This window comes from Protopterus annectens, chromosome 12.part0 (assembly GCF_019279795.1).
Source record: "Protopterus annectens isolate FY-2018-M chromosome 12.part0, PAN1.0, whole genome shotgun sequence".
Classification (NCBI taxonomy): domain Eukaryota; kingdom Metazoa; phylum Chordata; order Ceratodontiformes; family Protopteridae; genus Protopterus; species Protopterus annectens.
In genome coordinates, this window is record NC_056746.1 from 1,073,945,395 (window position 1) to 1,073,961,437 (window position 16,043).

Here is a 16,043-nt window from a genome sequence, read left to right on the forward strand (position 1 = left end):
TTCTTCCCTCAATTTCAGATCTTCTTTCCCAGGGACGATTCAGGAGCTCCCCTTCTCCTAACATGGGAAAGGTTTCTACTCAAGGATGTTTCTGGTCCCCAGGAAGGATGACCCCTGGAGACCCATCCTGGACCTTTCCCATTTAAATACCTTTCTAAAAGCCCCCTCTTTTCGCATGCTGACTTTGCACTCTCTTCTCCCTCTCATTCTACCCCAGGTTTTCATGGTTTCTGTAGACATAAAGGATGCTTATCTTCATATCCCCATTCACCCTCAGTTCAGGACATTTTTACGTTTTTCTGTTGCTTCCTTGCATTTTTAGTTTTGTGCTTTGCCCTTTGGTCTCTACGGAACCAAGGGTCTTCACAAAATGCTTGGCTCCTGTCATAGATACCATAATGCAGAATGCAGGGAATTCAGATCTTCCCTTACCTCCATGACCTTATCGAAGCCCAGTCCCCAAGCCTTCTTCAGGAACATCTTTCCTTCACTCTGTCCCTTCTGGAGAGTCTAGGCTTCGCTATAAACTACTCAAAGTCCTCTCTGACCCTATTGCAAGACTGCATTAACCTGGGCTGCAGGATTCAAACAAACAAGATGTTAGCCTCAAGCCCACAGAAAAGGTGGTGATCCTCACTTCCTACTTCCAGAGCATCTTACCCCTCCAATCTCAAATGGTAAAACTTCCTGTGCCCCCTGAGGTTCATGGCATCTACCATTCCCATGCTTCCCTTGCCCAAGTTGCACATGAGGAAATTTCAGTGTTTCATAAGAACAGTTTGGATACAGCACACTCACCCTCTGGATTTCATGATTCCACGTCTGCCTTGATTAAAGAGGAGTTGGATTGGTGGATCCTCAAGTGACCAAAAACCCTAGTCTTCCCCTAAAACCACCGCTCCCCCATCTAGAATCTAGAGTTATACACAGACGCTTCAGACCCAGGATGGAGTGCGACTCTTCAATCCTGGATGGCCACAGATGTTTGGTCTTCCAAACAGATGAAGGAACATGTCAGTGAAAAAGAGATGAGGGCTGTTTATGCTCTACAAATCTTCAAAACCAAGCTGTTTCCAGTGGTGCTGAGGTGCTTCATAGACAATACCACAGCCCTTTGGTACATCAACATGCATGGGGTTACAAAGTCTTACCTCCTATGCAGACTATACACGCCTGGGAGTTAGCCTTACAAAGTTAAGTTACCCTTCAAGTAGTTTACCTCCCCTCAGCTCAGAATGTCGTGGTAGACTCATTAAGCAGGTTCATGAGCCAGTCCCATCAATGTATGTTACACAGGGATGTGTTTCTGGACCTGATCCATCATTGGGTACACCTCGGGTAGATCTTTATGCCTCCCCCATGAACAGACAACTTCCAAAATTTTGTGCCAGGGTTCCACATCCATTGGCTTGGAAGGTTGGATACTCTGTCATTCTCTTGGAAGGGGATGTTTGTGTATACATTCCCCCCATGCCTCTCCTCCAAAAGGACCTACTGAAAATTCAGCAGGATCAGCCAGAAATCTTGTTGGTCACTCCCTTTTGGCCAAGGGAGAACTGGTTCCCCCCTTCTCCTGCACTTAGCCAGAAACGGTCATCACAAGTTACCCCACAGGATGGATCTACTCGCACAGGACAAGGGAACCCTAATAAATCCACAGCTGTCCTTTCAACCTTGAACTTGGCTCTGTGGGTAATGAGGTTTTAATCCCCTTTAGACATCTATTTTCAGAGGACATGCTTCAAGTCCTGCAGGAGGCCAGAAAACCCACCTTTAGGAAAGACTATGTTTCCATATGGAAAAGGTTTTCCATCTGGTGTCACAAGAAAGACTTACAGCCACTATAGGTGGATGCCCCGGACGTTTTGTCATATCTGTGAGAATTGATGAAGGGTGGGCTGTCCTACTCCTCAGTGAAGGCTCAGCTTACAGCCATTTCGACCTGCCTACTTATGTCTCCTCCTTTAGCCTCTAGGTCAGAAGTTAAACTGTTCCTTAAAGGCACCCTTCATGTTAGACCACCAAAGAAACCAAACCCTCCTCCTTGGGATCTTAATTGTGTGCTAGAGAAGCTTACATTGGCACCCTTTGGGCCAGCGATTTCCTCTTCCCTTCAACACTGCACATAGAAGACAGTTCTGCTAGTGACCATTACCTCTGCCAAAAAGGGTCTCTGAGCTACAAGCTCTGATGTCCAATCTCCCCTTCACAGTCTTTCAGAGGCATGGTATCCTTGCGTACCAACCCTTCTTTTATGCCCAAAGTGGTAAATGAGTTATCACTGAATCAGTTTATTAACCTTCCTATCTTTTTTCCTTCCCTGCAGTCTCCCAGTGAGAGAATTCTGCACACTTTGGATGTGCGCAGACAACTCTGATACTCTTGACAAAACCAAACTTATCCATAAATCTGAGCACCTGTTTGTGTCCTACCACCTAAGGGCCCTGGGTCAGCCAGTTGCCAAGCAAATTCTCTCTACCTGGATTTCTAAAGCTATTTTCTTCTGTTATTTAGCTAATGGTAAGAGTCTCTCTCTTCTCCAGTGAGGGCACACTCCACTAGGGCAGTTTCCTTCTTTGGGACTTTCTTTAAAGGCTTAGACACTGGTCCTCTGTTCGCACTTTCACTAAACATTACAAACTTGATGTCATTTCTAGGTCCAGGACTGGTTTTGCCAGAGCGATTCTACATAGATTTGTAGAAAAAAACCTCTGCTCCTCCTCCCACTCCTTTCCAAGCATGAGCTTTGGCATTCTCCCTAAAGTGATGAATACTGCAGCATATGAATAGAAGGACCTAGAATAGTTGTGTGAAATCTTACCATAACCATAGATGTCCTTCTCTTGTATATGCTGCAGTATTTCTTCCCTCCCTTGCCTTCCCCCTGATGCTTGCCTGATTTTTCCGGTGATATTTTTATCACCCAGGCTGGAGCTTGGCAGCATTCATTTCTGAGGTTGGTGCATGCTGACGTCCGCTTTATACCCGACATCTCTGTATAGCCAACGTACAAGGGATGATGTACGGTATAGCACGTACCTCACAGTAGCATGTAGACTTTTTTATACTAGCCAGATGTACGAGTCTGCCAAAGGCGAACTCCCTAATGTGATGAATACTGCAGCATATAGAAGAGAAAGACCGCTATGGTTATGGTAAGATTTTACACAACTATCTTTCTCAAGTAATATATGGGTGGTGGTGATAGTGTGCATATGTGTATCTGAATAATTGCTCTCTTTGTTAAAGTTTTGGTCAGCTGTATTCATGACTGTATTAGAGTGTTATGCTTTTCTTTATTTATTTTATTTTATTTTTATTTTTTATTTTACATTTGTTGACCGGGCTAGTCCAGCTGGATTTGTGTCCATTTTCAGTGGAGGCCTGAGGAGAAAAGCTCCAAGGTTACAAACAAGATAATAAACATAACACATTTTACAAAGGCAATAAGCAAGAATGCAGTGATTTTAGTACAGGTAATATGAGTGTAAAAATAAGACAAGTAAAACACCTAAGTAAAAGGAAGGCATTAGCTGCTTTCTGTACAAAGTTAGGTGTTATAAAGTTCAATATATAATACATAGTTGTTAAACCAAGAAATTTTTTTTTTTTTTTTTTTTTTTTAACTATAGAGCTATTAAGTTATTCGTAGTCAGGTAGAAAAATTGTAGTGATGGCTAGAGAGTTATAATAGTGGATAGATGGAAGTAGTTAGTCAGGATTGGTACAAGAGCATAGCCAGAATTTGTTCAGATGTATTATGAGTTGTTTCTTGAAGAGTGAAAGAGTGGCTAGAGAGGAGATGTGAGAGGGAAGATTATTCCATATTTTACCAACTGAGTTGGAGAATAGGTGATTCCCTGCAGAGTTAGTAGTTTTAGTAGTGTTAACTTGTAGCTTCTCTGAAGAACGAAGTTGTTTCAGGTTATTATAGGGAGTTAGGAGGCTGCTAAGAGCAGGTGTTTGTGATGGTTGATATAGGATTTTGTGTGCTATTAGGAGTTGTTGATAGATAAGCTTATTAGGAAGTTCTAGCCAGTGTAAATGTTTTAAATTTATACAGTGGTGAGTTCTAGATTGAGATGCTGTAGCGAATCGAGCAATATTATGGTAGGATGTAGTCAGTTTCCTGAGGTTGCTTTTAGAGAGATTAGTGTAAATAGAGGAAGCATACAAAGGGTGGAGATAAGATGTGATTGGGCTAAGGTGGTCCGTGCTTCAGGTGTGAGGAAGGGCTTGATTCTGTACAGTGAACCAATCTTTTATTAACTGCTTTTATTGTGTTATTGATGTGACAATCATAGTTAAGATTATTATCAATAGTAACACCAAGCAGTTTAGTTGTAGGGTCTGGTGAAATGTGGGAGTTATCACTTGTAGTAATAGTGAAGTTTATTTGAGTAGATTTGTGGGTAGGTGAAAAGAGTAATAGTTTGGTTTTTTTTGGGTTCAGAAGAAGACATCTATTTGAGAACCACTGTTCAATGGTTGAGAAGGTTGTTTGTGTGAGTGCCTGGAGTTCTGTTTGAGAGGGGCTGTACAAATAATGGTAGAATCATCAGCATATTGTATACAGGTAGTGTTTTGAATAGAAGATTGGAGATCATTAATAAAGATAGAAAATAAAAGTGGACCTAGTATAGATCCTTGTGGTACTCCTAAGGAGATAGGACGTAGAGCAGATAGTGAGTTTTTCCAGAGTACTGCTTGTTGGCGGTTTTCCAGATAGGATGAAAACCAGGTTAAGGAAGAGGAATGTAAGGCAAGGGATTTAAGTATGTGTAAGAGAAGTGTATGGTTTACCATATCAAAGGCTTTTGATAGGTCTAGGAAGAGAGAAGAGGTTAGTTTATTGTTGTTACGGTTACAGTTGATAGTGTTGGTAAAAGAAAGTAAAGCAGTAGTGGTACTATGTGAAGGCCTAAATCCATGTTGAGTGTTAGCTAGTAGGTTGTTATGGAGGAGATGGTTAAGTAGTTGTTTGTGTATGCATTTTTCCATGATTTTAGCTAGAGGAGATAATAGTGCTATGGGACGGAAGTTAGAGAGGTCAGTAGACTTACCTCCTTTGTGTAAGGGTATGATATGTGATATTTTCCAGATAGCAGGAAAAGTACATTCTTTTATTGATCTGTTTATTAGAATAGAGACAGGGTAGGCTATAGCTTTAGCTGCTATTTGCAGAAATTCAGCAGGAAGTTTATCAGCTGAGGGGGTAGTGGGTTTAAGTTTTTGTAAAAGAGATTGTATATAGGAGGTCGATATGGGTTGTAGATGAAGGGGAGGCAGAGAGTCATTGATGTTACTTAAAAGGAGTTGAGAAGTGTCAGGTGATAGGTGTTTAGCTAGACTTTGTATGGAGGTAGTGAAGAAAGTATTAAAGTTATTAGCTATTAAGGTGGGGTCATCAGGGTCAGAATCCTGAGGGTTAGGAGTAACTGTCTTACCTGGGGTAAGTAAATTGTTAATGCTAGACCAGAACTTTTTTGGTTCATTTTTGGTGGATTGCTGAAGTTCAAAGTAATAATTTTTTTTATCTAAAAGGATGGCTTTTTTGGTAATGTTCCTGAGCTCTCTAAAGGTTTGATGATGTGTTGGGTTTTTAGAGGAACGCCATTTCTTCCAAGATTTATTTCTGAGGCAGATTTTCTGCTTAGTAGTGGATGTAAGCCAGGGTGCTGTTTGAGTTTTTATTCTAATGTTGCGACTTGGGGCATGTTGATTTAGGATTGAAAGGAATGTTGAATTGAAGTGTTCAACAGCCTTATTAAGTGTCAGATGTTTTAGAGAAGACCAATTGTATTGCGAAAGTTCTGTTTGAAACTGTTCGGGATTAAATTTTTTTTTGGAGTGCAGTGTTCTAAGAGTGGTAGGTAAGGTTAGGTTAGTTTTAGTTCTAATGATATAGGTGAGGGAGTGATCGCTAAGGTCATCAGGGAGGATGCCAGTTTGGTGAGTTTGCATTGGGGAATTGGTAAGGATCCAGTCTAAGATAGTTTCCTTTTTGCTTTTTTTATTGATTCTGGTGGGAGTATTAATGAGTTGTTTGAAACCATAAAGGTTTATAAGGGAAGAAGGGTTATTATTGTTACAGGATTTCCAATCTATATTAAAGTCCCCAAGGAATAGTGTTTCTTGAGGGAGTCTAATAGAAAGTTGGTCAAGAATATGTTCTAAGGTGGATATGTTGTTGCCAGGGGGGAGATATGCACAAATAATGTTTATTGTTTTGGAAGTGTTGATTTGTAGTTTTGAGCAAATTACTTCGGCATTGTTGTTTTGGGTAAGGGTAAGGTCAATAGGAGTAAGAATTAGGTTTGTTTTGTATAGAATTGCTACTCCCCCTCCCTTTCTGGTGGTGCGATCCAGTCTAACAATGTTATAACCAGGTGGGGTAATTTCAGTGTCTTTAATTGAAGGCTTTAGCCAAGTTTCAGATAAGCATAAAATATCAAATTTGTGCATTTCTAGCAAGGCATGGAGTTGACTAATTTTATTACAGACGCTACGTATATTTAGATGGGCAATGGATAGTAGGTTAGAGTGTTTAGAGGATGAGTGGGAGAAGGGTTTGGTTTGGTTTTGATGTGTGTTGTTTGTATTATCACGAGGGCCTGGGTTAGGGTGTATGTCTCCATCCTGAGGTAGATGGAGAAATGCATGGTGTTTTTCTTGGCTATGTATATGGAAAGTGTCAAATGTTTTTTTAGTTTTAGATTTTAGTAGTTTGCAGTGTAGTATCCTATGGTATTTGGCAAGAAGGTAGATGGATTGTGAGGAAGTGTGAGAGAAGGTTGGGGGTAAGGATGTTGCGTGTGTACAGGTGTGTTTTGAGGGAAGTGAGAGAGGAACAGTCAGTGTTCATAGGAGGTTAGGAAGTAAGTAGTAATAAGAGAGGAAAGTAATAAAAAGGAGATAGGTAGCTTCAGTTGTGAGTGGAGGATAGATGGGGACATAGTGATGTAGATTTAGGGTATGTGAGAAGATAGTTATAGTGTAAAGGTAGATTGTAAGCTGAGAGTATCCTGGGAAGGTAGATTAGCAGGAAGGGCTGTGATGTTGGGTTGGGAGGGTGGCCTAATGGCCAAGGTGTTTGCCCCACAAACACAAGGTGCAGGGCTCGAGTCTCACAAGGGACAACTGGCTAGGCTCAAAAAGGCTCACAAGAGCAGCCAGCCCAGTACCAATCTATGAATCTATGCTTTCAGTTGTTTGGTTGTTCAATCCGCATTTTGGATTAAACCATTGATGATGATTTAGAGAGAAAAAAAATGACAGGAGGGCTGTTTTATGTGCTGTTTCATCTGAGGGGAGGTAATTTGTACCAATACCAACGAGGTAACTAGAATTTGGATAGCGGACCATTATTTGAATCTTTTATTCAAATAAAAGTCATTACTATATAAAAGTTAATTCGAGATGGAGAGCAAGGCATTTATTTTTTCTGCAAGTATATACTATACATTCACATTTTTAGCTGTTAGTATTCATTTTTCTACTTTTCCTAGCCAGTTGTTTTCTGTTTCAGATTGACTCTGTTACCCTAAAGGAAAGTCTGAAGGCCATGACAGAAAATTTTTATGCTGCCATTTTTGGATATGATGAGGTAAGGGAAGATCTGTCTTTTGCAACATTTTGCCAGTATTTTGAAGTTTGTAATACAGCTGGTACATTTGTATAATTACATTTTGCAGTATATATTACTAGTGGTTTTGTTCTGCTGTGTTTCTGGCAGAAAAAGTGCAGTAGATTAAATTGTAGTTGTCTAAAATTGCCACCTTAACAATGCCCATGACGCCACTGGCCTCTGTTAATCCTGAAAAAGGGAGGGGCGGCAGAAGAAAAGGTGATTTTTTAACTCCTGTACTATATGTTACAGTTTTGCAGAACTTATGATTTTTTAATTTAATGTGCATTAATTTGCCTACTTTGTTGCATGTTGCTAGCTTGTACTTGGTTTGAACTGCAATTTAAAACATATTTCAGTTGTTAGTTTACCTGGCAAAAATCTTGGTTTGTTTTTCAGAGCAACCGCAAGAACATTTGTTTCCTTCTGGTTTTCCTTATTTCTGTATGCCAATCACATCCATTTAAGATTAAAGCTTAATGTGCAGCATTATGTTTACTTACGTTATGGTGACTGAAGTTTCTGCAGCCCTGTCCAGCTTTGATATTCCCTTTTAACAAGAGCATTAGCTGTAGTAAAAGTGGCATGTATGTGTAGGATTTTTTTGTAAGGTATGCAGCAGTATACAGTCACGTCAATGAAAAAAGTGTTCAATAGCTCTGGCTTGTACAGTAAACAGAAATGAATTTTAAAACATAAATGTAAAAATCCAGTTAATGATAGTTGATGATAGCTGAAATTGCTGTAAAATATTTATTTTGCAGATAGTTTATAATAGTTCTTGTGTGTATAATTTGCAAGTAGTGGGAATACAGGATGGAGTTAGAAGTTGTAATAATGTACTTTTCCATAAACTAAGTAAATAGAAGATGCTATTGAAATCCATGGTGTAGAAACATTTTATATCATGGAGCATCCTAGTGTTCACTAATCTTGGAAAAAACTGAAATGTCTAATTTTGCATAGCTCTAGTAATCTAAAGCATTTCATTATTTTTGTATGGAATGAGATTTGCTACTTTTAGTATAATGTAGTATATGTCCTCCAGTCTGATGCTGCTTACTTTACCAGATTTCTAAAAGTGAGGTGGCACTCGGAAACACAGCAGTTAATGCTTCAGATTTAGACCATCTGCTTTTGAGCCATTCTTTTGTCTGCAACAGTATTTCTTTCACATTTTGGTGATTAAAGCGTCTGTAATTCATTATGCATTATTTATTCAAAGGCAGAAATTACTCTGGTTTTATGTTTTGCTGTATCTGTTTTTTCAAGTTGTGATGATTTAGTTACTTAGTTTATGCAGTCAACCCAAACTGATTAGACCCTGCAGGGCTGGACAGTCTAATCCTTGCTAAGTTTCTTGTAGTAGTACAGGTTGTTTTCATTTATGTTTTAAAGTACAGGATACCTGGTGTATCAACTCATGCCTTAACTGATGGATTATGTTATCAGACTGGACGTCATGCCGGTAAAATACCGGGTGGTTTGATTTTATCAAATTTTTCCTCAATGTAGTTTTGTGACACTAGTTGGATTTTTCTTCACTTCAGTGCAGCAAGTAAGCATTCCAAAATATGCTGCTGCTAAAAGGTTAAAAAAAACTTGAAAATGTCAGTGAGTAGCAGCTATATTTAATTTTGTCTTCCTTGAAGTCTGCTCTTTGTACTGACTTTACACAAAATGGCACTTGCATTTCAAAATACTGTACTTACTCTTGGACAGTGACTTTTTTTTTTTAAAACAGTTGTAAATGTAGTACCTCCTGAACAGCCAAAGTTGGGTATATTTGTTCTCTGCTGGTAAGACTTTACAGTCTGTATTGAAGAAAAAAATGCCTCGTTTGTAGTCTTTCTATAATTTTGGTGTTCATTTTGATAGTGCCCTTTTAACTAACATCTTACCACAACAGTAGCTTACATAATTGTCATTTGCTGAAGCTTTGCTGTGTCCTGCCTTCAGGGCATCTGCAGTACTAGGTTAACTTTTAAAGTTGTTGCAAAATTTAGCTTTGATAGCATATATTTAGTGTTGTACCAACATACATTGTCTTACATATGCATGGGAACCCTGTTTCATTTCTTTTTGCCAGGCATGAAGTCCTTAAGATGGTGTTCATTTAAGATGATATATAATTTGTATATGCGGCTTCGCTGTGAAATATTCAGTGAAACAGCACAAACCTGATTTGCTTTATGCTACAGGTGCACCCCATGCTAATGAGTTATGAATGTTTAAAGATGAGAAATTAAATCCATGCTTCAATTTTTATTTGCACCACGTGTGAGTGCATGCCGTTTTATTTTTAATATTTTGCTAAAAATGAATTTATGGTTCAGCGAGGTTACATAAAGTTCACTACCCACGTGTGTGCATGCAAATAAGTGCAGAGAAGAGAATTACTGGAATGTCTTTGAGCATCCCAGGAGTAAAGACTGTTCCTCTGCAGTCTGATCTTCCATTTGATATGCAGCATGCTGTTTCCTTTTCTTACAGAACACTGCAGACTTGTCAAGTGTTCTGTTACTGTATTCTGTTTGCCTTTTGTTTTTTCACCTTGCATTTCACTGATTAGCTTGACTGTCCTGTCATTAAAGGTAGATGGAATGAAATGAAACCAGTCAACTACTGGTTTCAGATTTTGCACTGTGCGCCACCAAAATCCTGCTTGACTTTTCTGTTTGGTAGCCATCCATGCTGATAATGATTGTAGATTTAACTGTTATGCCTTGTTGCCTTCACTTTGGAGGATTATGGAACATAACATCTCATAAGTTGTGTGCCCTTTATGGATCCGAAATCTGTAGTACGGCTTTTGTTGTAGCAGTCTAAAGCCTGTTTTGGAGCTGTGGAAGAGATACCTGTATTTAGTGTTACTGCCGTGTCTGCATACTTTTTTATTGATTCAGGCTGTGGTTAGTAATGAAGTGCTCGCCACTGGAGACATTTAACAGTTAATGTTTGATACACCTGATTTTTGGTAGCTTCAGACCATTTTCTGTAATTCTGCTTCTGTTGCATCTTTATTTGACAAAGCTGGCCTTTAGTGGCCATTGCCTCGTGAGTGGTCTTCTGATCAAGTAGCAGATTTTCTTCCAAGTGAGTTGAGATTTTTCACTTCATGGTCTTTGTCATAAACAACTAAAGTACTTTGTTTATAGTAGAGTTGGAGAAAGGGCTGAATGATATACATGCTTTATAAAAGGAATCTGCTCACTGATGCCTAATATGTTATTGGAAGTTTGCATTTTGTTTTCTGGGCAGAAAATTCAGCCTCCATATCCCATGTTTAAACTGATTTAGACTGTGTTTGGCACTGCCTCAGTTGCACTTTTGAGCAGTGGGTAAGCCTGTGTAGCAGATAACTGTAGGGGGACACACAGAGTGACTATAAACTGGTATTTACCTATGTTGGGAAGTTTTGTCCATTTTTCTTCTCTGATTTTCTGGTTTGTGCCATCTCTTGGTTAGAATATGTTGCTGTGCTGGTTGTGTTTATAGAGTGCTAACTGAGGTTGTCTTCAAGCTTTCTGCATATGTTCTTCGTGTTTCACTGTTGCAGTCATCGCACTTGGGTTGTCTGCCTGCAGGTACCACTCAGTTGACCCGATTACCAGAATCTTGGGATTTCTGCGTCAGATGCTGTCGCCTCTTCCATAATGTCAGGTCATCAGGGGTATAAAACATGCAACCGACGCCATTACATCAACTTTTCTTGCCGTGCGGGAACCTGAAGCAGTTTGCAAGTGCCGGTCGGCCACTTCCTGATATTTTTGTTTTTCGAGTTTCAAACCTGAAGTCTTCTAAAGTTAAGTACCCTGTTGGGGATCCTTTTTTCTTGCTCTAACCGATGTCAGAAAAAGTTAACAATTGTCTTGCCTGTGGAAAGCAAATACCTCACAGAGATTTACATTCTTATTGCGTCATCTGTTTAGGTCCAGACCACAACGTCTCTCACTGTTGGTTTTGTGCCTTGTTCAATGCCCGAACTGTTCGTCATCGGGATGTTTTTGTCGCTAAATTCTTTCATTCTCATTCACTTTATTCCGAAATGGCTTCGATAAGCTGTCCGACTACTGATCTTCCAAAACAAAAGTAAGGATAAAGACAGAGACAGACCACATAGGTCCAAAACTGCTGACACTTCAGTTAAGCTAGTCGCCAGTCCGGTGGTACTCAGTAAGGCGCTTTCGCAGCCCCTGTTACCCACTTCTACAGATTCGCAGGCCTCTACTGAGACCCATTCGGAGTCCGGTATGCCGCGAGATGCTTCTTAGACTATGGAACCTGCGGATGTTTCTACCTTGGATGGGTCTGGAGCCGCTTTGCAGGCATCAGCTTCTGAGGGTGTATTCAGACCTTCCGATGTTCGTATTAAACCACCTACTTCGTTAATTACTAAAACTATCGAATTTCTCAGGCCTTGAATTTGTACTACGCCTAGGAAACAGACGCCAAAGCGCATTCTCAAGCTCCCATGCCACAGAAACAAATGCTTACAATGGCTGAAGACCTTATTACTTTAGGGGAAGCCAGCCTTCCCCCTCTAAAAGACAAAGAATTGATTTTTCCTTCAGATTCTACAGACCTCGAGTCCGATGAGTAAGACCCCTGTGATTACCAGGACATACCCTTATCCACTTATGAGGACTCAGATGCAGAGGATTCCATTCCCTCTGCCTCCCCCCAGAGGACGTTTCTTTCAGTCAAACCTTGCATACCCTAAGAGAGCATTTCTGCTGGGAATGCCAGGACTACCCACAGTCCAAAAAGAGACTCTGGGAATTTTTAGACTTCCCTCAGCATAGGCCTCTAGCTATACCCCCTGTCCTGGATATTGTAGATGTCTTCATGGAATCCAGTCTTACCCTGATACTTTACCACCAGCTTCTAGAAAGCCTGACAAGTACTACAGAGTACCTGACTCTCACAAATTTCGCTTTAAAAAATCACACTGCAGATCCAGAGACCATTTCCCAGGGACCTAAAGGTATTAAGGCTACTACAGCCAAAAACCCTACCCCTTCAGACAGGGATTTTATGGCTTTAGAAAGCTGGGGTAAGAAGGTATATGCCTCTGCAACTCTTGCCATCAGGGCTTTAAATTCCCAGTTTCACATGTTGAAGTACCAGCAGCATATTATGGAACTAATTAAACAAAAAATGTTGTTGATTCCTGATTGTGCAGAAAATAAAGACTTAGAATAGTTAATGCATTCGGCAAACCAAGTTGGTAAACATACGTTGCAGTGTGGATGTTCATCGTGCATACAGCTGCAGTCATAACAGATGGGTTTTCCTGCCATCAGGCGGGTCCTCGGTCGGACGAATTCCAAAGTCTAGGTCCGGCGTCGGTTGTCGTCGCTTCTTCCCTGACATCAGTGCGACACGGGTATAAAAGAACCAGTCGACGCCATTTTCTTCAGTCTTTCTTGCCGCGCGGTGCCCAAAGCAGAAGCAGTTCGCAAGTGCCGGTCGGCCAGCTCCTGAGATTACAAATATTTTACAACCGAAGTCTTCTTGAAAGCTAAGTACCCCGTTGGGGAAACTTTTCTTGCCTCAGACCGATGTCAGACAAAATTAATAATTGCATTTCATGTGGGAAGCAAATACCGCATAAGGATTTTCATTCCCTCTGCATTCCTTGCTTAGGCCCAGACCGCGACGTCTCGGCCTGTCGTTTTTGTGCTACTTTCAACAGACGCACCATTAAGCGTCAGGCGGAGTTCGCCCAACACTATTTTGGCAAAAAATGTAATTACATTATGTCGTCGGATACTCCGACTCCAATTTTGAGTAAAAGACGCAAAGTTAAGGACCGACATACGAGGTCCACGGCTTCTACCGACACCATGCCAAAGCCGACTACAGGTGGTCCGGTTCTCAGTGAGGCGCCTACGCAGCCCCTGACTACCAACGACACTTCATTGGATGTGTCTGCTGTACCCGAGGTCGCAGGCTCTTCGGCCCACACCCAGACTACCGATACCAAAGCCACTCTTGGCGGTGAAACTCAGAGTTTAGACAGGTCTGCCACCTCTCAAGGTGTCTTCAGGCCTTCCTCTTCTTTTTCCATCAAGGCTTTCACTAAGTCTAAAGCAGCCATGCATACTAAGAGACAAGCTCCACAGGGCCCTTCTCAAGGCCCCATGCCTAAAAAACAGATGCTCAAAATGGCTGAGGATTTGATTACTCTTATCAGGGGTTGTCAAGCCCCCCTGGACAAAAGGCCCAGAGTGGAGGAAGAATCCCCCTCCTCGGACCAGGCCTCCATTATTTCAGAGCATTCTGATGACCAGGAACATTCATACTCCCCTTTTGAAGTTTCTGATGCAGAGGAGTCCATTCCTTCTGTCTCCCCCCCTGAGGATTACTCTTTTGGGGAAACCTTGCATACCTTGAGGGAACACTTCCACTGGGAAGGCCAAGAGTACTCAGACTCCAAGAAAAGGCTTAGGGGTTTTCTCTTGCTCCCTCAGCACAGGCCTCTGGCTATACCTCCTGTCTTAGACATTCTAGATGATGTGTATTCGGAGGCCTGCTTTAACCCAGACTCTCTACCTCCAGCCCCAGTCAAGCCTGACAGGTATTACCGGGTTCCTGACTCACACCAATTCCTATACAAAAGCCATGCGGCTGACCCAGAAACTATCTCACAGGGCCCCAAGGGAATTAAGGCCTCCACTGCTAAAAATCCATTACCTTCAGAGAGAGATTCCAGAGCTTTAGAAAGTTGGGCAAAAAGGTATACACCTCGGCCACCTTAACCATGAGGGCACTAAACTGCCAGTTCCATATGTTAAAGTACCAGCAGTTTCTGTTATCACAGTTGAGAAGCAAAAGGTCAGTACCCGAACAACCAGACTTGGAGTTGCAGGATTTGATGCATAGTGCAGAACAAGTGGGTAAACATACCTTGCAATGTGGTTTTGATGCTTTAGAGGCCTCATGTAGAGCTGCTGTTACAGGATCAGTCATACGTAGACATGCCTGGCTCAAAGAGCAAACCTTACCAGATCATGTCAAAGCTAAATTACTAGATGCCCCTCTGCAAAAAGATGTATTTTATTTGGTGTTAAAGCTGAGGAGGTATTAAAGAAAATGGAGGAAAAGGCCAAATCAATGCAAACAGTGAAAGATTTTCTACAGGTACAACCGCCACGTTTCAGTAGAAATTGGCCTTCCAAAAATTGGTCCTTTCCAGCCACGGACAGACCCCAAAGAGGTAGATACAGGCGCCCGAGGGGCAGAGGGCAATCTCAGGGATCGTTTAGAGGCAGACAATGGCAAGCTCCTACACAAAGAGGTGGTGAGGATAGTTCACAGCCATTCAGAAAGCAGACCCAATGACTTTACCCTTTGCATGCCAAGCAAGGCTCAAATGGCAGCACCTTTAGGCGGAAAACTGACATTATTTTCGAAAAATTGGCATATTGTCACAAAAGACAAATGGATCCTGGACATTATAAACAGAGGCTACAGATTCCATTTTCACACCCTTCCAAAAATAAGAGGCATGCCAAACCTGCCACACAATCAAAGGGCAGAGGCACAAAAACAAATTTCAGATCTCATGGACATGAAAGCTATTCAAGAGGTACCTACACAAGAACAAGGTCAAGGTTTTTACTCCAGACTATTCCTGGTACCAAGGAAGGGAAAAGATTGGAGACCCATTTTGGACCTATCCATCCTAAACACATTTTTACTCGTGCCAAAATTCAAGATGCTCACATTACAGCAGCTTCTTCCCATGCTGGGCAAGGAGTCTTGGCTGGTAACATTGGACCTCAAGGAGGCATACCTGCATGTCCCATTCAGACAAGATTGCAGAAGATACCTCAGATTTCTTGCAGGTTCAACCCATTATCAATTCTCTGCATTGCCCTTTGGCTTATCTACTGCGCCCAGAGTATACACGAAATGCCTGGCATCAGTAATTGCCTACTGCAGACTTCAAGGGATACAAATATACCCATATTTGGACGACTGCCTGATCCAAGCGGACAGCAAGCACATACTTCTGAAACATCTGGCTTTTGTAATAATGTTGTTGAATTCTGTGGGATACACAGTCAACAAAAAGAAATCAAGGCTAATACCCTCTCAAACAATAATTTTCCTGGGTGCCAACTTGGACACAAACACCCAGATGGCCTACTTCACGTCAGAGAAATGGGGGCAACTAACTCAATATTTCAGAAAACTAGCAAATTTCACCAGGCTTACTGCAAGGGAAATCCTGCAGGCTGTGGGATTCATGGCATCTTCCATCCTACTAATCCCATGTGCAAAGCAGCATATGAGGAAACTTCAATGGTACCTGAAAAACCTATGGTCTCAACACAGCCACAGTTTGGAAACAATAATACCACTGGTTCCATGTCTTCAAAAGGAATTTCTGTGGTGGGCTCAAGCA

General features: G+C 41.3%; 1 protein-coding gene across 3 annotated transcripts in view; it reads left to right on the forward strand.

Annotated features, from left to right (window-relative positions):
• Positions 1–16,043, forward strand: part of LOC122816976 (ubiquinol-cytochrome-c reductase complex assembly factor 1) — a 1,543,629-nt gene that overhangs the window by 1,150,699 nt on the left and 376,887 nt on the right. For all 3 annotated transcript variants that reach the window (XM_044090088.1, XM_044090087.1, XM_044090089.1), the window contains exon 6: positions 7,529–7,606. In XM_044090088.1, coding sequence (XP_043946023.1) covers positions 7,529–7,606 — 78 coding nt within the window. The remainder of the gene's footprint in view (positions 1–7,528; positions 7,607–16,043) is intronic.